This window comes from Aedes aegypti, chromosome 3 (assembly GCF_002204515.2).
Source record: "Aedes aegypti strain LVP_AGWG chromosome 3, AaegL5.0 Primary Assembly, whole genome shotgun sequence".
Taxonomy (NCBI): domain Eukaryota; kingdom Metazoa; phylum Arthropoda; class Insecta; order Diptera; family Culicidae; genus Aedes; species Aedes aegypti.
Genome location: NC_035109.1, coordinates 245528295 through 245553421, shown reverse-complemented (window position 1 = coordinate 245553421; position 25127 = coordinate 245528295). Strand labels below are relative to the sequence as shown.

Sequence of the window (25127 nt, the reverse complement as noted above, 5' to 3'; positions counted from 1 at the left end):
GAGCTGCGCGAAGAGTGAAACCAAATCTACCTATCGAACTGTCAAACCGTCTACCTATCGAGCAGCCCAGCAAAACAGATAGGGGCTGTTTTCGAAGACGAAGAAGAGCAGGCATTCAAAGAAGTCTCTTCGCGCAACTCTGTGTATATAAACTCTGGAATAATGTTGCTTCGACATTCAATTACAATACGCTGTATTGTATCCAATACGTTATATTGTACATTAATGGTTTATTCCATTCACTGAATGGTACGTTTTTATACGGGTACCCTTCTCTTACCAGCAATAAGATCAAATGGGATTTTTCGTTTGTTGTTTTCATACGGAAACAGTTTCCGTATGAAAACAACCTATATGATAGGGGGTCGTTCAAATATTATGTAACGCAACATGGGGAGGAAGGGGGTCTTCCGTACACTGGCATATGGACTATCGATAAACAAAGGAACCCCTTATGAAAATTCGCCACAAGAAATCGATTTGCCTTATGAAACCAGAATTTGAAAACAAAACACGTTTTCGTGGCAACCTGGAATCGAGAACCTTGCGATCGATAGGCCCGAGTGTACACCTCGCCTATCGACGCCTTGATATGGAGTGATGCTAAAACGATACATAAAGCGTACGTATTGCAATAATCGTTCCACCTTTCATGAGGCAAAATGTATGAATTTCGATAGTCCAGTTCGCTGCGTGTAGTGTTGGTCCATACAAAAGTTTTAAATTTTTCATACAGAAGCTGTTACGTGAGGGAGGGAGGGGTCTAAAATTGGCAAACTTTGCGTTTCGTAATATTTGAATCATCCCTAGCGTGTGCAGGAGAGAATGGTGATTAAACGTCAGATTGCCTTATAAAAATATCAATAGGCCCCTTAGCCATATCATTCTAAACTGCCCGCGGATTCGTCTCTGTGTTCTAGGTTCTTCGGATTCACCCACGGTTCATCATTCATAAAGCACACTGCTGTCATCATTAATCATTCGATGATGGTTTCGGAGCTGTTTGCTGCTGAACATAAACAAAGTAAATTTAAATAAAATTTTTGCATCAGATCAGTTTCCAGTTTTTTTTTAAATCTATTGCTGAAATGAGAATAAAAGAGTTTTGTGTCAATAATTGTTGTATTATGTTTGTGTAAAATTTGCGTACTGTTTTGATCTTATCTTGGCCCCTCACGATGGAAGGCAATTTAATCTGCCGATTGTGCTTGTTCAACAATGAGGAGATCGTTTCGATTTTCGGGGACCGTCAGCGGGAAGCCAAATTACAGGAGAAACTCTTGCAGTATCTAAATCTCGACGTAAGTGGCGGTCTGGGGTTGTGGATACACGGTCAGTATTCTAACGAAATTGCGAGATTTTAGGTAAAGGAAGACGACCCTCTGCCGAAGCTGATATGCATGAAGTGCTTCCAGACGGTGGAGAGCTTCCATGCCTTTTACCAGGAAGTGGCTCAAAATCAGGCCGTTTTCGCGTACAGTTCTCAGCCGGGAATGATTGTTATAAGTGATCAAAACTCACATACTACCTACATCCTCCGGGAGGACGAGATTGTGCAGCAGTCTTGTATCGATGTGGACGAAAATCTGCAGCAACAGTTTGCCCTTGCGGGTTCATCTTCGTTAGTTGATTCCGGTGCTTCCGAGGGACATCAGAAGTTGACGTTGCTCCAGTTGCCTGGCCAGGTTACAGCAACTGTTTTGGGTACTGTCGGAGACGCGGATTCCCTACGGGTGATAAATTCGGAGCTGCCGCCGCCGACTTACGATGAGGCCCAGAAGCGCAAGGAAGAGCAACATGTCGCTTCGGCGATGAAACAAGAACTGCAGCTGGACATTGTGGATCGGCTCGATGATGCGGAGGAGGATGAACGACTCGAAGGTATTGTGAATTGGTAAATCAGACAGGGTTGGTAGAGTTTAGGTTCTAGAGACTTGGTATATATTTTAATGAAAAATTCTTCAGTCTTTTTGTGATTGAAATAGTCTCTGAAGTTACAATTTTGCTTTTCGCAGCTAATTTTAATGCATAATGCCTGACTACAAAGTTACACAAAAATTACTCTGAAAATGCTTTTTCAGAATTTGAGATTCACCACTAGACTGATGCAAATTTGGAAGTTTTTGCTCCCCTATGCTTAAACGGTGTCAATTATGATGAAACTCATTCTGGTTGTTCACACACCATTCAAAGTTTATATGGAAATTACTGGAAAAGCCAAACCTTTTGTGCTCAGTCCTCTATCTGCTCGTCATAATAATATATGAAAAAGCGAACACACTCTTCCCATGTAAAATCTTCCCAGCTACAACTTTGCCGAAGACCACATTTTGTTGGGACGTAAGGATAATTTGTTATTCTTGATTCCAAAGTCTAGACCATGCTGAGATGATCATTCAATTAATTTCAGAGCAACACTGCTTTTATGCTGTAGAACATAGTAGCCTGGATTACTTGGATCTATTTTTCCCGCCAGGAGCACCACTGCACACTGGGCCAGGAGCAGAATTTAGCCAGACAAAACCTCTAGCGCTTTAGGAGTGCATTTTTTCGAGTTGGTGTCAAAGGAGACTTATCTTGAATTTGTTTGTTCTTCAATTTGATGATAAAAGGTAGTTGGAAATTTCGCCGCATAGGTGGCGCTGCGATGCAAACTTTTTTGTTTTTGCGTCCTAGAGCTTTCGCGTCTTCGGCAACGTTTTAGAACGTGTAAAAGTACGACAAATTGTCGAAGACACCATAGTTCTAGGACTTCAAATAACAAAGTTATGGTAAAAAATGTGTAAATCACTTAAATTTTACGTTTTTTCTACTTTTTACGTCAAAATCGCAAAATGTTTCATTTTAAAAACCATGCGTCACTTAGTTTTGATAAAATGCATGTACTGTATGAAAAAAAATCTTATTTTTATATAAATATTTAAATTTTTGAACAAATTAATGTAAAAATATCATAATTTTTAGCATAATTTTAATCAAAAAGTTGCAAGTTTTTGCAAAAACTTATCAATGTTTCGAAGTACGCTATATTTAATCTACCAAATGTCAAACTTCGCCAGATTAATATTTTGATATATTTGAGATATTTAAATTCTAAATAACTACCTTTTTCATATAAATAGAATGTTTATATATTGTAGTAACCGAGGATTTGTGTTAGACAATATAAATACGTAAAACCTTATTTAATGATTTAGAAAACGTTTATTAATTCTTCACTTTGCTTTCACGGCACCTGCCGTTCTTCGCTCCTTTGTCAACAACAGTATATTGTATTTATTATTCACCAGGGCCGTACTCGGCACCACATCTCCCTTTGTTTAAATGATGGATGTTACATCAGGTAATCGTTGAATCGCGTCGGCTTCTTCGTTGATCTACGCTGTCGGCTAGCTACGATTGTTTCTGATGGCGTGATTTCCTCGGGCTCAAATCCACGAAAGTCTTCTTCAGAGGATGAGTCTAGCTGCACCTGGTTCTGACAACGAAAGCCGTCAGATGTTTCGTTTAGTTCTAGTTCTGGCTCAACTACCTTTTTGAGATGTGCGACATTCCTGTCGTACGACTTTCCGTTTTGAGGGTCTTCCACCGTCACACGTGGTCCAGACCGTGAAACAACGATATATTGCTTTGGATTATAGGTTGTAGATAGCTTGTTTCCTGGTAATAAATTCTGCATGAGTACAGTGTCTCCTGAATCAATTGATGATCGCTTAGCTCGACGTCGGATATCTTCTGCCTTCTTCCCTTTTTCTTTCAATTCTTGGTCTCTATCACGAAAATCAGCATTTTGTGGAATTGTTTCGATGTCTTCGATCGCTGGTAGCTTCGATCGAATTGTGTGCCCATACATAAGTTCAGTTGGTGTTTTACCGGTGGTCGAGTGTGGCATAGTGTAATACATGATTAGATAATCATGCAAGTCTTGTTTCCAGTCTCTCCCGAGAGCAGCGCTGATCTGTAGTCGTTTTACGAGAGATCGGTTTTGTCTTTCAACAAGACCATTTTCTTGGGGCCAATACGGTGTCGAGTGATTCAAAGTGATCCCATGGAGCTTGCTGTAGAGTTCCAAATCCGTGCTGACAAATTGCTTGGCGTTATCCAAGGTTATAGTTCGAGGGTAACCCAAGCGAGTGAAAATCCTGTCGAGCTTACTTATTGTATCCTTAGCAGTGATTTTAGACATAATTTCCACTTCTTTATAACGACTAAAATAGTCGATGATCACCAACAGATACGAACCGCAAGGCAACGGACCTAGGAAATCCATGGCGGTGTCAATCCACGGTCCGCTGGGTAGTGGGCGGCGATTCATCGGTTCGGGTCTACTCGGCAGTCCAACCAAACGACAACCTTCACATGATTTTACGCGCATCATAGCCTCACTATCCATCCTTGGCCACCAAACACGATCACGAAGCCGTCTTTTCATTAGAGACTCACCCGGGTGACCTTCATGAGCAATATCAAGCATTCTACTCTTTAGTTTGTTCGGGACGACAAGTTTGTCTCCACGTACTAACAAATCGCCAACAAATCCCAGTTCATTTTTGAAAGGCAAAAACGGTTTAACTTCCTCTTTATCCCAGTTCCCGGAACGCATGCTCTTTTTAACTATTTCCAAGACCGGATCGGTGTTAGTTGCATCCTCAAGCTCTTGGACATCAATCGCTGCAGACTCCATAACCGCCAACACCATGAACTTGCTTTCAGCGTCAAATGTTTCAGAAGACCGATTTTCGACCAGACGAGACAAGGGGTCGGCGATGTTTGATGATCCACTTCGGTACTTTACCACAAAGGAAAAGGATTGGAGGCGTAGCACCCACCTTTCCACTCTAGCGCAAGGACGAGAAGTTGGTTGAAAAATCGCTTCTAATGGTTTATGGTCCGTTTCCAATTCGAACGTTCTGCCATACAGGTACATCGCAAACCTCTCAACTGACCATACCAAGGCCAACGCTTCCTTCTCGGTCTGGCAATATCTACGTTCGGTTGCTGACAAACTTTTACTGGCGTAGGCAATCGGGCGCGGATGAACATCAGTTGAACCGTCGAATTGGATCAAGACAGCACCAAGCGCAACTGGTGATGCGTCTGCAACTAGCCTTGTTCGAAGCTTGTTGTCGAAAAAGTACAGTTGTTGAACGTTGCCAATCATGTCTTTAAGTTTCACAAAAGATGACTCTTGATCCTTGCCCCACGAAAACTTATGGCCCGAACGAGTCAACTCGCGAAGGGGAGCCGTAACTGTCGCCAGGTTTGGGAGGAACCGACCGACATACGTAACCAGCCCGAGGAAACTTCGGACCTCTTCAGTGGTTGCTGGCCTACGGAATCGCTGAAGCGATTCAATTTTACTATCCGAAGGTTTTATGCCATCTGACGAAACCGTATGCCCAAGAAAGTCCAGACTGGTCACCTTAAACAAACATTTGTCTTGGTTCAAGAGAATTCCGCGTTCATTCAAAATAGACAATACTAGTTTGAGCTCCGCATCGTGCTCTTCCTCTGTGTCGCCGAAAACAAGAATGTCGTCGATAAAATTGACGGTATGCTTACAGCGGCTCAAAATCTGCTCCATGATACGTTGGAATATTTCAGGCGCGATAACAATGCCATACATCAGCCTTTTATATCGAAAGAGACCCATGTGGGTTATAAACGTCGTAATGTAACGACTCTCTTCCTTCAATTCCACTTGGTGGAATGCCTCTTTAATATCCAGGCGACTGAAGTACTTTGCGGATGTAAACCGCGGCAGGAAATCCTCAATGGTGGGCATAATATGGCGCTCCCGTAAAATTGCAACGTTCGCTCGACGCATGTCGACACACAGCCTGAGATCGCCATTATCTTTTATCACAGTCACTAATGGTGAAACCCATTGACATCCTTCTTCAACAGGTTCGATTATATCACTGATAAGCAATGATGTTAATTTGTCTTCTATTTTAGATAAAAGGGCAATCGGTGGCCGGCGAGGATGTTGGCATACGGGAACGACACTCTTATCCACCGGTATTTCAACTTGGACGCCTTTAATCTTGGGAAATGGTCTTTTCTGGGCTGACCCAATCATGTTTACTCCATGTGTACTCGGTAATCCTATCACCAGTACACCCAAACTCATGGCAGTTGTTCGACCCAGTAAGCATTGTTGTCCTCCAACTACGACATAGAATGTAGCCACCTTTAAAAATTTTATTTTAAGTAAACTCGAGTAAATTAAGCATTAATAAATACTACCTGTTCGATGGTTCTTCCATCATCTTCTACAGATATAAGGGCGTCGAACTTTCCAAGAACGCACAACGGTTCAGCGTCTTTACCGTATGGAAGAAAAACTTCGGTGCAGTTTTTATCTTGATTCCAAATCTTTGCTCCATTATTCTTCATACACTCCCACGCTTTCTCATTAATGATATTTTTCTTGCAGCCAGAGTCGATCAGCAATTGTAGCGTCACTCCGCCAAGCTTGAGCCACAGAAACTCTCCTCCATCGTTAATATTAAATATGAAGCTGCGATCCTTTCTTTCATCGTCAGTTTCGATTTCATGTATTCGCTGACGTTTGAATCCTTTGCTAGAGCCTGGTTTGGGTTCCTCAGTGTATCTTCTTTTTGTAGCAGGTGTACGACAACGTGCTGCGAAATGACCAATTCGCCTGCATTTAATGCACTCTTTGCCTCGTGCAGGGCAATTTTGGTCGTTGGCGAAGTGATCTCGTTTTCCGCACCTCATGCATTCTTTGATCGGGATATTTCGGATTTTGTTAATGTTATTTCCGGCGGTGGCCATGTCGACAGGTTCTACTAGCCCGGACGGCCCAAAATTCATCAACCGAGCTTGGTGTTTCACGGATTCATACGATCCAACAATCTTAGCGACCTCGTCGATTTCTAGAGAATCTCTATGTAACAGTTGTTCCTTCAGATCACTCGGGGCGAATAAGATGATTTTATCTATCACACTTATTGCCTTGCTTTCCATTGCCGTGCTTCCAAAATTGCATTTATTCGCTTGATCCTGACAACGCAACATAAATTTCTCAAGTGTCTCTTCAGGATTCGGCTTGAGTGTCCAGAAAACGTTGCGTTCAAATGTCTCATGCTGTTTTGGAGAGAAATAGGCGTCTAGTTTTTGCATAGCGACCGCATACGGATCTACACCTTCTTCTTTGTCTTCAGCCACATCCGCTCCTGGAATGGATGCGAACACTTCCTGAAGGTCCGGCCCAGCTCTGGCGAGGAAAAGATTTTTGATGCGAGTTTTATCGGTTTCTCCTGAAGCCGCAATAATGTACTCAAAGTTCCGTTTATATTTAATCCACTCATTACGGACAATATTCCGTGGTAAAGCCTTGAATTTAAAGGGTTGGATTTCCCACTTTTCCATGATCCAACTTTGTCTGATTGTATCCTAAAACGATATCGACGATAACATCAATTTTTATTTACCTCGTCGTATTTTCCTTTATCTTACCAGACAGTTTTGTGATCCGATTTATGATCCGCTGTACAGTCGCTACTAAATTGTAGCCTATCACATTTAGTGACGATTAATCCGCTGTCACAGCCGCTACTATGTAGCTTATCGCTTCCAGCGACGAAATGCAATCCACTGCTATTCTAGCAGTCGCTACCCAGTAGCCTATCGCTTCCAGCGACAATTTTTTTTTTTGGTCTTCGACAGTTGTTTCCAAATAAACAAATCAACGCCACCTTCAACAAAAAAAACATTGTAGCCATAACCTCAAATCTGGCAGCTTGCAAGAGCACAGCTCAAATATGTAATTTAATGTATTCATTCGTTCGTATTAAAAACATCATTCTTACCTGTCCAGTTACCTCGTCGCCAATGTAGTAACCGAGGATTTGTGTTAGACAATATAAATACGTAAAACCTTATTTAATGATTTAGAAAACGTTTATTAATTCTTCACTTTGCTTTCACGGCACCTGCCGTTCTTCGCTCCTTTGTCAACAACAGTATATTGTATTTATTATTCACCAGGGCCGTACTCGGCACCACATATATATAGACCTATTATTAATTTTATCATTATGCTACAATATTTTTGACACATTGCGTCAGTTAAGATTTGATTATCAAATACTTTTATTTTGATACTTGTGATTCGTAAATTGTGATTTATGTCAGAGAGAACTGTCTCGACACGGTCATAACAGGATGTAAAAAATGAATTATAGCAGGCCACAGCGAAGTTCTAATTAGACAGTTGCTGGAGATGACAAGAGAGCCACACAACAATATGAAAATATCTAGATGCTGTAACACCTGACTAACAAAAAGTATTTGATCAATAAAACTTGACAATGATAAAATTAATAATAAGTCTATTCTATTTATATGAGAAAGGCGGTTATTTTGAAAATGCTGGGTCGAAAATTGGTGCTTTTCCTCTATCGGTTTCTCCCTCCCTGCTATTACATATATGTATATTGTTTGAATTTTACAAAAATTGTTTCCAGCATTCATATTTATATAAAATTGCCACTTTTTGGACAATTCTTACAGTACAACTTAAAATCAAAATTCTGCTTAAGACCTCTCTATATATCATTCAGAGAATTTGATGTAACCTCGCCCCCATCCTGGCCGATGGGAAAAAAACAACACAAAAATTAATCTTGTATTCGAATTTATCAATAATTGTCTTCAACATTGAATATTTACATTTTTTGAAGATTTTTAGAGTGCAAGTCTATTTTTGCCTTGGGGTCCGCATAATATCTTGAGAAGAAGCTACAAAACACCTTTTATAGAGCTCAAAAGGTTTATGCCAAGGATTGCCAAGTTATTTTAAATCGCATTCATCCTGGAATTCTTCGAAGGATACATCAAATAATTTGATAAAAGGTAACTTTATATACTTTCCAGGAATTCTACCTAGGATTCCTTTAAAATAGATGGTTTCGATTAAATGTTACTTTAGACTTAATCGGAAAATTTGTTCAGTGATACCTCTGAGAACTCCTTGAATGACTCTTTCAGAGATTTCTACATAAATTTCACTAGTTTTCCTTCCATAATTTATTATTATCTTTCTAAGCAGTTTCACCAGAAACTGCTTAGATTATCGAAGATTTCAAAAAGGATGGTACACAAATTATGTCACTCTAAATTTCAACTTTTTTGACCCATTCCCCCCTTTGTCACGTTTTTTGTTTGAGTCCTCCGGCTTGACCCCCTCCCCCTCCCCTCGGAGCGTAACGTAATGTGTGCATGACCCCAAATTAAATTTTCTAGAGATTCGATCAGGGATTTCCATAGGAGCTTAAATAATTTTATCCTGGGACTTCCCCAGAAATTTGAGCTTCTTACAAGATTATTCCAGGTATAGATCTAGGTATGATGGAAAAAATTTCTTGAGGCCATTCTTGGGGTTTCCGGAATAGATTATTTCAATCATTTAACTTAGAAATTCTCAAAGTATTAATTTGAAAGCTTTTCAAAAGTGAGGATAGCATAGCATTAACGACTGTACAAATCGTGGCTAGTTATTTGAGAACTCCTCAAAAGTTCCCCGAAACTTCTTCTCGAGAAGTCGAAAACTTTCATGAGTTCCATCGGAAAAATAATTCTATAGTTTTACCATATATACCTCTAGTGATATAATTTGATTTCACTTAGGAACTTAACTTATCACATTGATATGTCCATAAATTAACCCTGTGAATTGCCTAACATAAAATTTAATGATTTATCTCAGGGTTATGGTCCAATGCACGAGTTCACGAATTTGACGTTTGAGTGGTGCCAAATTCACTTGTTTCCAAAGCAAATTTTAAATGCTATGATTTTGTAACAAAGATATCTATCGACACCAAGCCAAAATGTATTCCTCAAGAATCTTCTTAAGAACAATACTCAACAGTTTTTGTTTACAGCATGGCTCTTTATAATGCGGTAAAATCAACAACTGTACTTAGAAGTCGCATAACAATAAGAAGACCGCAATTTTAAATCGGTACATCTCAAAATTCAGATAATTTCGAAACATGGGGTCTTCAGTAAAGTTGTTTTGGAGGTGGAGCGCTATCTGATGATACCTCATTTGATTCGGAATTTGACCGCTAGGTGGCACTAGTGGGCATGGAACTTGTACTTTTGTTCTGCAGATATTTCAGGATCCTGATCATTTAGAAGGATGGCACCTTCGGCAAAGTTGTTCAGTAAGCTAAGGACTATCATTGTTCGAGCTAGTTGATTTTGCCACCAGGCGGTGCTAGTGAAATTTTGTTTTGTGGATACTTCAGGATCCTGACCTTTTAAGAAGATGGCATCTTCGACAAAGTTGATGGGTAGCTCAAGGATCATCATTAGTTTAGCTAATCTTGAACTTCAAGGTTTAAACAAAGAAAGCATTTGAGCTACTGGACAACTTTGCCGGAGATGCCATCTTTCTAAGAGGTCAAACTCCTGAGATCTGCAAAACAAATGTTTCATGCGCACTAGCGTCACCTGTTGGCAAAATTAAGAATCAACCAACTTGATCAATGATAGCCCTTGAGCCATTGAACAACTTTGCCGAAGACGCCATCTTTCTAAGTAGTCAGGCACCTAAGATATTCGCAAAACCAAGCGTGTTGTACAAAGTACAACGCGCGACTACTCGCGTTACAAAAATTCGCGCGAATACCGAAAGGTTAAGAATTTTATAGAAAGTCGTATAGAAATACAGCCTGAATAACAAATTAAGTCACTCATGCAGTAGCTGTTATCTTGACATAAAAAAGTAATATTCTTCAAACACAAGAGTCAATGTATCCGACTTCAGTAAGTTTTATGTGGAATTCAGATTCAGATTGCTTGTATATGATTGTGAACTGCATTTGACCTTTGGATATATATTATTGAATGCATATAAAACTAATTAAATTAGTATTGCCAGTTGGTTATGATTTTTCAGATAAATATAATTAGACAAATAGGTTAAATGTGGATTTTCAATTGATTATATGGTTTCTTTCCAGATATCCAGCCAATTCTTCCATCAGGAGATAGTGGGGAACCGTATCCAGCCACCATATCGCCAGACAGTGACAGTAAACCTCTAATAGAGGATTACCTAGGAGACGAAGTCCACGACGTCGATGTCGAAGAGGAGGACGATGACGTCGATGACGAAGAGGGCTTTGTAATCGAAACACTTAACAACGAAGAAGAATTGGATGAACTACCATTTAAAGATTATAAAGAATTTCCCAAGAAACTGATAAATGCCAATCGATTGACGGTTCGAGGTAAGGAGTTGTCCACATTGATCGCAAAGTTCTACAGGTTGACTTGTGAGCTGTGCGATGAGGGTAGCGAGTGCGAATCGGAAAAGTTTTCGACTCTAGAGGCATACTTGGCTCATTTCAAGGATATACATGGTGTCAAGGGTTACGTTTCGTGCTGCAACCAGAGAATCATCAAACCCAGGTTGATGGCTATGCACATGGCTAGGCACATTCAACCAGAAGCTTTCAAGTGAGTAACGATGAATCTGATTGAATATTGTTTATCGGTTGCTTTTTCTCGCAAGTCTGAATTGTCATAGCAAATTTTCATTATGCCAAATAACTCTTACTTCACAAGTGATTTGATATTATGCCTAATGCTCATTAGAGTACACATGTCTTGATATGTCGAATGACCCTGAATTTTTACATTACCCATTATGAAATTATACGTCAAATGACAAATCGCTTTAGGCCAAATGACTCAGATCCCTGATTTATGTGTAAACTTTTTAATTTGTAGGTGTGTTGAATGCGGAAAACTGATGACTACTCCTAGAATACTACAATATCACATACAAAACCACCGCCCTGAAGAAGAACGCCCCTACAAGTGTTCTCAATGTCCCCGCCGGTTTAGCTATGCTAGCGCGTTAGGATCTCATAGTCAATCGCATCTTCCAGAGCTAGAACGAACCAAGCACGTGTGCGATGAATGTGGGAAATCGTACAGTTCCGCCAAGAACCTGGCGGAGCACACTTCCTCGCAACACTCCAAAATTGAATCACTTGCCTACGTGTGTCACATTTGCGCCAAGCGGTTCACATCGAAAAGTAACCTCACGTACCACTTGACCACGCACCAACCGAAAATCCACCAGGTGCAGTGCGACCAGTGCCAAAAATGGCTCAAAAATAAGCTCTGTCTTCGGAAGCACATGGTCCAGCACTCGATGGTGCGACACAAGTGCAATCTGTGTGACTACTCGGCTTTGAATCTACAGTGCCTGAAGAATCATCTGAGGGTGCAACATACGGATTCGAAGCCATTCGCGTGTGACGTGTGTGGAAAATCGTTCAAACTGAAGAATACCCTCCTAAATCATCAGGTGCAGCACACCGGTGTGAAGAAATTCAGCTGTGAATTCTGTGCGCGGACTTTTGCGTCCAGTGGCAATTACTATGCCCATCGAAAACGAATGCACCCACAGGAATTAGCCGTGCAAAAGAAGCGGAAGGAAGACGAAGAGAAGTATGAACTTAAAGGGCTGGTAGCACATCTCGTTTTAGAGACTTGGTCACTATTTTAGCGCATTTTTTCAATTGAATGTGTCGTCCCCTTTTTTAACAAAATGGTCTCTAAAGCCACTATTTTCCTCTTTCTCCTTGCAGTCAATTATGATGCTTAATTCTAGAGGCTCCCTAGAATCCTTCGAAGACTCTTTCGCAGGAATTTCCTTTTTCAAATTTCTCGAGAAACGAGCCTCAGGAATTCTTCTAGTGATTTTTCCAGAGATTTCTTTTTGAGCTCTCCTCCAGAAATATCTTTAGAGATTTCTTATGAACTCTTCTAGGAATTCGTTCACATATTCCTCAAAAGATTTATTAAGAGGAATTTCTTCGGAATACCTATTCTCCAGGAACGAAACTAGTAATTTGCACACTGACTATTAAAAATTTTCCCAGAGTTAATCCTATGATTTCCTTCAGAGATCCATTAACTTCTGAAAAGTTAGAAGCTTTTCTTGAGAAATTTGTGAAATATTCTCTGGAGAAATTCCACAAAAAGTTAATGGTGAAATCTTGAATCTCCGAAGTACTTTCTGGCATTAAACTAATTAAATTTTCACGTTGAAATCTTAAATGTATTTTGAACGGAATTTCAATAAAAAAGAGGATTTTCCTAAAAAAGCCTGATAACGATCAATAAATAAATTCCAGAATGGCACCTAATGCATTTAACACATGTTTTTACCTAGGGAAAGTGTACCAGTTATGGCTATAGTGGTTCCCTATTTGGTCATATGTGTTATCTCGAAAACTTTCACATTTTGAATATGTTTGAATGTTTTAACATCAAGATATATTTTCTATCAAACTACTTAAACACATGAATGATTAAAATTTTTAAGATAATCAAATTATCACGTATGGCGAAATAGGGAACCATTATGTCCATAACTGGTACACCTACCCTAATTAGTTTCTGATGAAAATCCTGGAAAAATCTTGAAGAAATGCATAGGGTAAAAGCACCGGTTTTGGCCAGCCTAAGAGAAAATGTCAATAAAAATTAAATGGGAAGCCGTATTCATACTACAAATATGTGAAATGCAAGCTTTCAATTCATATTATGTATATAAAATATCAAAACTGAGCTAAAACCATGTTTTCGCTTTGAAAATCCCGTTGGTCAATATAGGCAATCGGAACCAGTTTCGGCCAGAGATTTAACTTCGGTTCCTAAACTGGCCAATTGCATTGATTTCTCATGAGAGTGGCCAATATGAGTGCCCTGGCCAAATTAGGTGTATGGGAGTTAAAATTATAAGGAAAATGAATTGTTTTTCTTGTGAATGTGATCTGTTGAACACAAAAGGTTTCATGCTGATTGGCTATGTAAAACGGTGTATAATCCACTATGGCTACAACTGGCGTATGGCCAAAACCGGTGCTTCTACTCTACAGTTATACATGTCGTAATGTTACGAGTAATACTTGTCACAATTCAATAAAGAAATGTCTAGCTGGCTTTTCATAAAAAAATGTATTAACACTCTTAACTTATGGTTCTTGTGGTTTCTCTAATTGGGTTCTTAATGGCCTTTTTGGTCTCTTCTTAGGCCGGAGGACTGGTAACAGGTTTCTTTTTGATGCGAGTCTCTAAAATGTCTTTATCTTCAATGGAAGGTCTCTAAAGTCTTTAATTAAAGAAAAATAGTTTGAAAGTCACTGATTTCCTGATTTTGTTTGCAGTGGAACTTTCTGAGACTCTTACGTGAATAGTTCTGAGGTTTCTTTTTAGATTTCTCGAGGGAAAACTTCATGAATTCTTCCAAGGTTTTTTTACACAGATTTTTTTCGAAATACTTCAAAGGATTACTCCAGATATTCTTCTACAGTTTATTCACTAATTCTCTAAAAAAAATCGTCCGGGAAATTTTTCGGCGACTTTTCAATAGATTTTTTATACATTTTTTTTCTAAAATTTGGTCAAAAAATGCTTGAACACTCCAATGCAACTATTTCCAGTATTTTCCATATGCAATAAATTAGAAAACTTATTTGGGGATATCACAGGATTTCCCCCCGAGAATTTTTCACCGATTTTCCCGTTATTACTCTAGGAGATAAAAGATTAATTCAGGGTCTTCAAAGCAATTTGGTTAGACTTTTTCAAAGAAGCCTTACCTTTAGAAGTTTCCAGTTATTGTTCAATCATGTTTATATGGTTTCCATCAAGAATCTATCCAGAGTGTCTCTCAATAATTGCTCAAAATTTTCCAGCTATCACTCCTAGAAATTTATTAAGAACTCTTCCAGAAAGTCCTCAACAAATTCGACCAGGATTTTCTCATGAAGGAAGACACTTCATTCAAATTTATCTAGTTATTTCTCTGCCCTAATTCAGCATATTTTGTTCCAAATTTCTCAATTTCACGACAATTTCCCTGCCCTTCGGATCAGAAAGAAGTATGGGCGCGTTCTGCCAACTCGGTCGAGGCAGATTTCTTGTGTGAGCAAGTTACAACATGGACGTTCTTAAGTGACAGAATGAAGTGTTGTGCTTGTGGGGAGCACTTGAAGATGGAAGGTCATTACTTCGCGTGCGCGCTTTACTTCTGCTTCTATAATAAGTTATATACAATAATCAACCCTTAGCTTAACTAACTAAATTAACAGTTGCAAATACGATTATTGTTCTGAGCTTACTAACATGTCGTCGCGTTAATTTTATCATAATGATCTTATATCTACATCCGTCGAACTATTCTAAATGGCCTTTGTGGGAATATCACCAAGAACTTCTCACTTGCAGTAAAACTGAATTGTCCTACTTTGAAACATTAAGGTTTTCGCCCTTTCGGATTCATTTTTCGTCGTTTATCGTCAGTTTTGTTGAGATATCCTAGATGCCGCCCATGGCGTACAGTGATCATTGCCATGAAGTTTCGCGGAAGCTACATGGGAATTGTTTTCGTGGGAATCCAAAGAGCGAATTTTGTATGATTTCATTGTAGGCCAATGCAGTAATATAGCATGTAACAATCACTAACATTTCTTCTCTCCTTATCCTTGTTTTCATATCTAACCCGCCACTACAACGAGGAAAAAATCATCGGAGAGGAAAGACATGGCAGCGTATTGGTCGAGAAAAGCTAAGTATTGTATTTCTGTGAATATACTTATTACTGATTGAAAGGTGAATCAGATGAACTAAATTTTTAACTAATACCAAACTTGTTCCACAGAGCTATTTACAAAACACCACACAAAAACCCATTCTTTCCTATATCCTTAGGCGAAACACTTCACTACCGCTATATGTATGACTGATTCATGTTCTTTCGACCTTGCATCATTCATACATGCTGGAGACTTGGCCTCTGACCCCCTAGTACATCAATAAAATAAAAATTTCACAATTTTCACGACAATTTGAATGTTTGCTCATTGAGCATATAGTTTTAACGCATTAAAGTTATTAAAATACTAAAAACTACCATAACTATAATTTTATGTTTTTGGTCTCAACTGCACTGAATTACGCCACTTCACGGAAATTTCTCAAACAAAATGGTCATGGATTTTTCAAGTCAAAATCAAATCAATTATTCCAGTTATTGTTTCAATCAATTCACAAATGTCCGCAGAGATTCTGTTTTATGTTTTCCAAGGAATCTCTTCCGAAAATGCTGCAGGATATTTTCAGGGATTCGATTTTTTTTATTTCTTCAGTAAGATGAACTGCTAAAATGTTATTTTTGGGTTCGATTCCCGGTCTTGTCCAGGATCTTTTCGTAATAGACTTTGACTTCCCTGGGCGTCATAGAGTATCATCGTATCTGTCACACGATATACGAATGCGAAAATGGCAACTGAGGACGTAATGCCAAGAAAAAGAAGAGGAAGATGAAGAGAAGAAGATGAATAGAAGAAGAACGGTAAGAATTTGATTCCTCAGATAATTTGACCAGACATTTCGAATACTTTTTTTTATATTTCACGTGACATTGAGACAAATGTTGCTGCTCGTGTTACTGTATGTATTTTTTCATGATTTTCTCTAGGAATTTGATCAGAAATTAATTTTTCTAACGATAACCACAGAAATCAGTTCAAAGATTACAACATGTACTTCTCCGAGATTTCTTTTAGAAATTTCTAAATAAAGTTCTGAATCTTCCAGGAATTTATCGTTTGATTCTTCCATCGATTTTCCTAGGACTTTCTTCCGTTTTCAAGTCATTTTTTCCAGAGAAGCCTCCCAACAATTTTATTAAGGTCTTCCACAAAATCTGTCCTTTAGGATTTCTTTAAAATTACAACCAGGAAATCTACTTGATATACCTTTAGCAATTAGGATGCGTTCAAAGAATTTTCCAGCGATGTCTCCAGTGAAACATCGATGGAAATTTTCAGAAATTATTGGAGGAATTATCGAAGAAAATCCTAAAGTAATCTCAAATGAAAGCAATCATTGATGCTGCTAAGATAAATTGAAGGAAAAAAAATGAATCTTTTGAAGAACATCGAACAGAACCCCTGAAGAAATTTTTGAAAGAAGGAACGAATTTTTGGAATAACTGCTATAGTATTGATTGGTGAGAAACCTGAAATTAATTTTGGAAGAATGCATGAAGATCAAAGACGATTTTGTCTTTGTAAAGGTTGTACGTAATTGAGAAATTACTCCAAAAATGTTTGGAAGAACATGAGGAATAATCCTTGGATGAAATGTTGGAGAAAGCCCTAGAAAAAAATATCGAGGGATTTCTTGAAGTGTTCATGATAGATTCCTTCCGATAATTCCGGGAGGAGTTTTTGGAGAAATTCTTGCCAGTAAACTTGAATGAATTCTTGAAGGCAACCATATGAAAGTTCCTGGAAGTGTAACTCAAAAATCGGCACAGAAATACTTGTACGGATTTTAGAAAAAACCTCTAAATGATTTTTTTTAACTCTGAAATAAAACGTTGTAGATTTTCATAGTAGAGCTCTTTTAGGGATCGTTAGAATATCTCCTAGGAGAAATCGGTGGAACAATTAGTGGAGAAAAACCTGGAGGAAATCCTGTGATATCCTCTAGGCGAATTTTCAGAGTATTTCATGTGAAAATTACTGTAGGTACTTAAGGCTAAGTAGCCCGTCATTCGTTTTGGCAACAATGATGACTTTTCAGCTTGCATTTCAAAGTGCTAAAACTCAGTCTTGATAGTTTATATTGACTTGAAAAAGTATCACTGTACGCGCTAACATGTATAAAGTAGGTATGCTGATACTTTTTCAGCTGTGTCAGTGCAAAACCATCTGATTTTCTTTGATTCGAAATCGTGAGATGAATGAACAACAATCATCAATGACGCGTACAAATTTCAATGACGGCCTACTTCGCCTTAAGGATGACCAAAAGAGGAGAATTTCTCTAAGCATTTCTTAAAAAATCGTTGGAAGATTTTCTAGGGGAATTTCTCGAGACTTATGGAGGGATTCCTGAAAGTGTACCAGAAGGTATTACTGTAGAAATCATCAGTATAATCTATGAAGCTTTTCTTCAAAGAATGTGAAGAAATTGAAGCGATCACATCACGCAATTGTTGGGCTGGTAGCGACTGCGTGTCTTAAAAATAGGAACATTAGGGACCCCAAGCCCACAAAACTAGACCAAAAAGAGATAAAAAACAAAACAAGAAAAACATCAAACATTTTTGTTCAGGATTTTATAAGATTAAAACCAGTAATTTCTAAGAAGAACTTCGGGAATTGCTCCAGATAGAAGTCTCTGTCTTGGAGTTTTTTTCTAAGGATTTTCTAGGATTTATCCTAGAAGACATCCCTTAAGTCTCCAGCGAATTGTCATGATTTTTTTTTTTTTCAGAAACCACTGAGATAAGCTGGAGATGTTTTTGAACACAATTATTAAATAATCTCTCATGATCTCAAAATTCTTACTTCTCTGAAACTTGTGTAGAAATTCTTGAATGAATGAATTCTAAAAAAATCTGGGCTTCTAAGGAAGACAACCCTTATCTGACTAAATTGCTAAGATAATTATTTGAAAAATAATCAACAGAATTCCTGGGCAATATCCTGCAGGATTTTCTGAAAGCATTCATTAAAAAATATCGGACGGAATCCTTGAAAAAAATGTGTAGGAATTATATGAGGAACAACTGGCAAAATTGAAAAATCGTTGGAGGAATTTCCTAGGGAATTTCTGGGAGAATTGGCGAATAACTCTCGTGAGGTATTTCTAGAAGCATCCCTGGAAGACTTCCTGAAGAAACCTCTGAAGATTGATTGCCGAAAAAGAATATGAGAAGAAATACGTGAAGAACTTATGGAATATAGAAATTCGCACCAGACCTTCCATTCAAAATACAGACCTGCGTTAGAATAGTGACCAAGCCTTTGGAAGGAGACCTGCTACTAGCCCTGAATATTCTAATCTGGAGGACTTTTAGGCTTATGCGTTTTTACTTTCAGTGAGTTCCGGAAAAAGACTCTTCTAGCAGAAACTAAATGAAAAAGTTTTGCGTAAGTAATTGTATTATACTATGTATTATATTCTGTTCGGATCGTTTTACTGGAGTAATCCAAAGGCGAGTGTTTCGCTTTAGGAAGGTTGTTTTATTTCGGATAAACTTCCAGCCGCTGCTGACGAGATGTTGAATGTAGCATTAGTCTAAGTGAACAGAAAAGAACGCCCTCTCTACTCTAGAAACGATTAACAGTAGACATCGATCTACTTTTCGTCGAATTTGCCACCGTAGAACGGGATATAGGTGACGATCACCCTCCAGTCGGTCAGATAGCATCCGAACAAGGCAGCAGCTCCTCCGAATCCCATCGCGGAAGAGATCCTAAAATGAAGGGAAAGGTTAATTGATAAATGGAAACATGCCGAGGTTATATCAATTTTAAAACTGGAAAAAATTCTAGCTTCTAGCTATTGTCGAATCAGTTTGCTTTCCTCCATCAGTAAACTTTTTAAAAAGGTCATTTTGAGCAGAATGATGATCCACATCAACGAAAATTCTTTTTTTTTTGCCAACGGATTTCAACACGGACATTCGACTACTCATCAATTTTTATGTGTAACAAATTTGATTCGTTTCAACAAATCTAAAGGCAATTCTACCGGTTTTGCCATTTTAGACTTCTCTGAGTTACCACAGGGATTTCAAAATTTTTTGTTTCGGATGACACAGGCCTCCGCCAAAGGACGAAGCGTGCGTGTCATCTGTAGTAGATGGCAAAAAAAAAAGTTTGGATATTTTTTCTTCATACTTGTAAAAATGGAAGATTTCTCCTATTGCTTCCAAAACTTATAATATTCCCTCATAAACCAAAAGCTCTTTATTTGAAACCTTCAGATAAAGTTAAGAATCTAAGGCTCAAGCTAGATATAAAAATTACTTACAAAAACAACATAAATCATTAACAGAAAATCGAAACTTTATCGTTAGAACACGGTTTAAATCTTCAAAAACATTTTAGGCCGGCTATGTTACGCTATATGAACATGGACTAGCTCTTGTAATACTAGGAATAAAGCCCTGCAGATGATTCAAAATGATTTTTTAAAACGATCCTGGGGCTCCCTCCTTGGTATAGCAGGTACTAATGAGTTACATAGAATATCCAACCTTGAAACATTAGAACAAATTTCGAAAAAAAAATATTAAAAAATAGACTAAAATCGTTGCAATCTTCTATTACGCGATAAATGCGTTATATATTTATATTAAGTTTATCAAAAGCGTTTTTTTTCTATTCTAAGCAGGTGAAATCAACTCGCCTGTAAAGTCCTTAACGTTTCATCAGAACGCCCAAAATATCATCTAGTCCAGTCTGGCTGAACAGCGACCAACTAATTAAATGGTACATATACTTCAGATCGAAAATAGAACAAAAAATCGATTTGTGCTTACTCACAAACTCCATAACGCCAAAAAAGATCATTTTAGACACCCACCCACCCTCTCGTAACGCATTTTGTATGGAAATTTTTCGATTTTTGTAAGAGCTGTAACATCTTCAAGACACCCACCTATCCCCTACAGCGTTATGAAATTTGTGAATGGGCCCTTTTTACCCGATTGGTTAGAGTCCGTGGCTACAAAGCAAAGCCATGCTAAAGGTGTCTGGGTTCGATTCCCGGTCGGTCCACAACCTTTTCGTTATGCAATTTCCTTGACTTCTCTGGGCATATAGTATCATCGTACTAGTGTTCTGACAGTCTGGACCAAGTGCTTTTTCATGGTTTCAGGAAAACATACCCAAGGCGTTCGAAATATCAAAATATTGACCTCATATGCTGTAATAATGAAACTTATCTATTCCATGAAACATCTGTATCATAAAGGCATCGAAAAAATCAGTCCTTATAGTATACTTAGAACGCCAAAATATCATCTGACCCAGTCTGTCTGAACACCGACCATATACGAATGCGAAAATCTCGCATACTCTGAGATAACGCCCTAAAAGCCATTGGTAACAAAGTGCGTAGCTCGTTGTTTCTGAGCAAATGAAAGAAATATCATTCAAACCAACATCAGGGCAGTATGGACACCCGGGGCAGAATGGACACCCCCTGTATTTTTGCATAAGCGAATACTTTTACACTTTAAATGCAAACAATATTTCAGTTGCCTGTCGGAGGAGTAAATTATCCACTAAAATTTCAGAAAAAATGTTCAAAACATTGATTTTAAATAGAAAAATTGAGTATGTTTTTATTTGGTTCGAAAATTATAACATTCACACCTCATTAAAAAAGGTTTCAGAGGCAAATGACTGCAAGTTGACCGATAATGTAGCTCTTGATTGAATCTTCAATTATTTATGCTATATTCAAAAATATAGTAGATTTTTTCTGGTACTTTAAGACATTGAAAAACTTATATAAAAATTTCTTATACTGTTGGGGCAATATGGACACCGGGTGACAAAGTAGAGCTGACACTTCAAAGAGAAAAAATATAACTTCAAACACAAAATTATCCAAAAATATTTAGCATTCAATCCAATGATTATGAAGCGAAACCACAAATCAGTTGAAAATCGTCAATTATTGATTAAAACTAACCTGGAGACAATATTGAAAGCATCTCTACGAAAAATGTCGTAAATTGGTTTTAATCATGTTTCCAGTGGCACAGTGACCTGTCACTATGGTTTCCTGAATATGTACTTCAGTTTTCGAGGTTTTGAGAAAGATCGCGGGACAATTTTCCTATAAACATTAGGGTGTCCATACTGCCCCATGGGGGTGTCCACTTTGCCCCGCTAGCTTGATGGCGACTACCAAATATAAGCTTTTTTTAAACCTATTTTTGAAAACAAAATATTTTTTTCTCAATTATGCAACCATGTTTAACAAATGCTTAAGAACTCTAAAAAGCATACTGCACATAAAAACAGTTTAATATTCATGTCCTCACAGTCAAAATAGGCAAATTCCTTAGGGTGTCTATACTGCCCCGTGTCCCCCTAGATATTGATCCTTTCTTCTCCATAGCGTTGTTAAATAACATGAAAATCCATTCAAATGCTCAGAAACAACGAGCTACACACATGGTTACCAATGGCTTTTAGGGCGAGATCAGAAGTTATGCGAGAAATGGCAACTTTTGTTATTAACTGTGGAAGTGCTCATTGAACACTAAGCTGAGAAGCAGGCTCTGTCCTAGTGAGGAATTAATGCCAAGAAAGAAGAAGAAGAAGTCAAACAAATAGAATATTTTCAAAACCTAAAACCACACAAATGTCCAATAATACTCATAGTTGAATTAAAAAAGAAGGAAAAATAATAGACTTTGAAAACATGTGCAAAAAACTAATTCATAAATCGATACGGCGACACCTTCAAACGATATTAAAATCTGAAATTTTCAGAAAGTTCATATGTTATACAAAATATTATAAATATGCAAATTTTTCATTCTAGGGTTGAGAATCATGACTTTTTGATCATTTTTTTCTGGGACACCCTAATATGGATGGTTCTTCCATAAAATGTACAATTTACCACCAATTGACGGTAGCTGTTCGCTAGATTTAGTTCAGCAGCAATATCGAAATGTTTCAAGTGTAAATGTGATAAAATATTCGTTTTGAATTGAAATTATTTCATATTATGATACTTAACTTATAGATTTCAAGATATTCTAGCTAAAATACCCATTACAAATAACGCACCATTATATAACCAAAAATCCTCCAAGATAGTTGACTAAAGTTCCGAAGATTGGACCCATTCCCCCCGTAAACACTTACCATTTGGTGGCCTGTTCGGCTTGTTTCGGGCCCAGTGGAATCCTCATGGTGGTGGCTGGTGAAAAGCGGAAAACCTTCGGTTAAAACCCGGTAAAATCGATCCGAAATCGGAGTTCCGACGACAGGCGCCTTATCTGCACAAGACAAAAAATACTTCACTAATGACAGCGCACACGGGTGAACTGTCAAAATCAACCCGCAAAGATGTCAGTGACACTGACAGCTGACAATGATGATTGTTTTCTACGATGATTAAGGCTAAGAAGACCATCATTGAAGTTTATACTTGTCACTGATGATTGTTGCTGTTGCTACTACGTTAAAGAGTTAATTAACATAGGGTTACCACATTTCCTCTCACTGGAAGGAGTACATTTTTTTAACGGTGTAAAAGAGTACTACAGAGTACAAAACTTGCAAGTACATTATTTATTAGTATGGGGCTCCGCACAAAAATCATTATTACTCTTTTCCTCCTTCACAAATATTGTAAACCACAAGGCCAGTAAAAGTCAAATTCCCATCCAAAATCAAAACAGTACAGAGCCCCATATCCTGAAAAAATCTAAGAGCACTTTTACTGATGTGTTTTTTCTTTATTTTCTTGTATTGACCATTTTGGCTTTTTGTTAATTTTATATTCGTTGGTCTTATTAACCTTATCGACTAATCAAACGATAGATTCCAGAAAAACGAAATATTTACTATAGTAAACTATAGTTATGACTAATTGCATTAAGAGTGCAAACAATTGGCAGTCATAAGCACATTCCAATTTCAAGATGATTATCAAAATGAGAAAAAAAATACCAACGAAGGGGATCAACTAGAGTCAACACTCGTTAACTTCGTACAAAAAATGTTAAATCCAAGATTAAATCAATAGACCATTTCCGTCAAACCTAACAGCCCTGTTTTGTATTTTTCCTCGAAAGTTAATGATTTGTAGTTAACATTTGTGTTGTTATTTTTTCTATATATGTATTTTTGAATTTTTGATAAATTTTCAAAAATTGACTATTTCACCACTTTTTGAGACATGCGGAACGAAAATAGTAACCCTAAGGGTGGTGAGTAAATTCCAAAACTGATAACCCTATACTCAGCAGTTATTTACGTTTTGAATCGTCAAAAAATTAAAAGGAAAATCTCAACCATAACAAACGGCTTCGGTGGTGCAATTTTCTCTAATCACAGCCGACGGGATTATTTAATCATATCACGCCGGATGTTAAGTTGATCCCATACTACGTATTGATGGACCCGATTTGTAGAGTCCCAGGTTTGGTGGCCGGCTCAAACTTACTGGTGAGTATCAATAACAGATTTCCGATCGTTTTCCAAGTGTGAATAAATCTTTCATTTTACCAGGACACGAGGCAAATCGGAAGCTGAACGATCTGTTCAAACCGTTCAAACCGGTCAGTGGTATGTGCTTGCAAAGTTCCCGCATCCGCCCGGAAACATGCATGTGATGCATTTGGGCTGCCGGCGTAGACTGCTGTAACGCAGCGGCAGATTCCGGTGGATAAACAGATCACAGAGCTGATGCGGGAGCAGTTGAAAATGTTGCAGATTAGTTTCGACTGGGAGCGTGAATTCGCGACATGCGATCCAGAGTACTACCGGTGGACCCAAGAGTTGTTTCTAATGTTGTAAGAGGATGGATTAGCATCTCAGAAGGAGGCTCAGGTCAATTGGGATCTTGTTGATAAGACAGGCCGATGAGCAGGGTGATGCCAATGAATGCTTGTGAAGATCCGGTGCTGAGGTGGAGAAAATAATTTTGTAATAGTGTTTTGCGAAAGCGAATTGGATATAAATACATAATCAATCTACAAAAGCACTAAGTGTGATGGATAAAACTTCGAATTGAAAGTTAAAAAACATAAAATGATTGTTCCGATTAGAACCAAACATCCGGAATACTTGAAAGAAGCGGTTGCTGTACATCCTTTGAATTAATTAAACATAAATATGAATGAGGATAAACTATATATGGCATTTGCAGGGCTGGTAGCAGGTCTCCTTTCAGAGACTTGGTCACATTTGTATTGTCAGTTACTATTTAATGAAAGGTTCCTAAAGTCTCTATTTTAACCAAAAAGGTTTATGAAATCTCGTTTTTCCTTATGGCTCATACTTGCAGTGAATGTTGGTGAAATTTGTAGAGGGTTCAAAGAATCCTCCAGAGACTATTACGAGACCCACAGGGTATTTGGGAATTGCTTTTCAGCATGTTTTCTACTGGCATACTTTTAGCAACTTCTCTACTCTAGAGATTACTCTACCAATCCTTCCAGCATTTTTTTCAAGAGAAACTTGAAGATTTTTTTTTTAATTTGGTTCAGGATATCATTGAGACCTCCTACT

At 38.1% G+C, this 25127-nt stretch overlaps 1 protein-coding gene and 1 long non-coding RNA gene across 2 annotated transcripts; both read left to right on the top strand.

Moving 5' to 3' along the window:
- The first annotated feature begins 927 nt into the window (after window positions 1-927).
- LOC5566587 (transcription factor grauzone) lies at window positions 928-19198 on the top strand. Its single transcript, XM_001650932.2, has 5 exons — window positions 928-1301; window positions 1365-1881; window positions 11001-11499; window positions 11773-12501; window positions 18957-19198. The coding sequence occupies exons 1-5, from the start codon at window positions 1179-1181 to the stop codon at window positions 18994-18996; spliced, it is 1908 nt and encodes a 635-aa protein (XP_001650982.2). The 5' UTR covers window positions 928-1178; the 3' UTR covers window positions 18997-19198.
- Window positions 19199-23682: 4484 nt separating this feature from the next.
- On the top strand, window positions 23683-24626 carry LOC110677912. Its single transcript, XR_002501287.1, has 2 exons — window positions 23683-24062; window positions 24126-24626. It is a non-coding gene; the product is annotated as an uncharacterized LOC110677912 (long non-coding RNA).
- Window positions 24627-25127: the final 501 nt, after the last annotated feature.

Excerpts from the sequence above, each read along its gene's own strand:
- LOC5566587 (XM_001650932.2), top strand. The coding sequence starts at position 1,179 with ATGGAAGGCAATTTAATCTGCCGATTGTGCTTGTTCAACAATGAGGAG. Across the intron at positions 1,302-1,364 it reads TGCAGTATCTAAATCTCGAC|GTAAAGGAAGACGACCCTCT; the intron begins GTAAGTGGCGGT and ends GCGAGATTTTAG. Across the intron at positions 1,882-11,000 it reads GGAGGATGAACGACTCGAAG|ATATCCAGCCAATTCTTCCA; the intron begins GTATTGTGAATT and ends GTTTCTTTCCAG.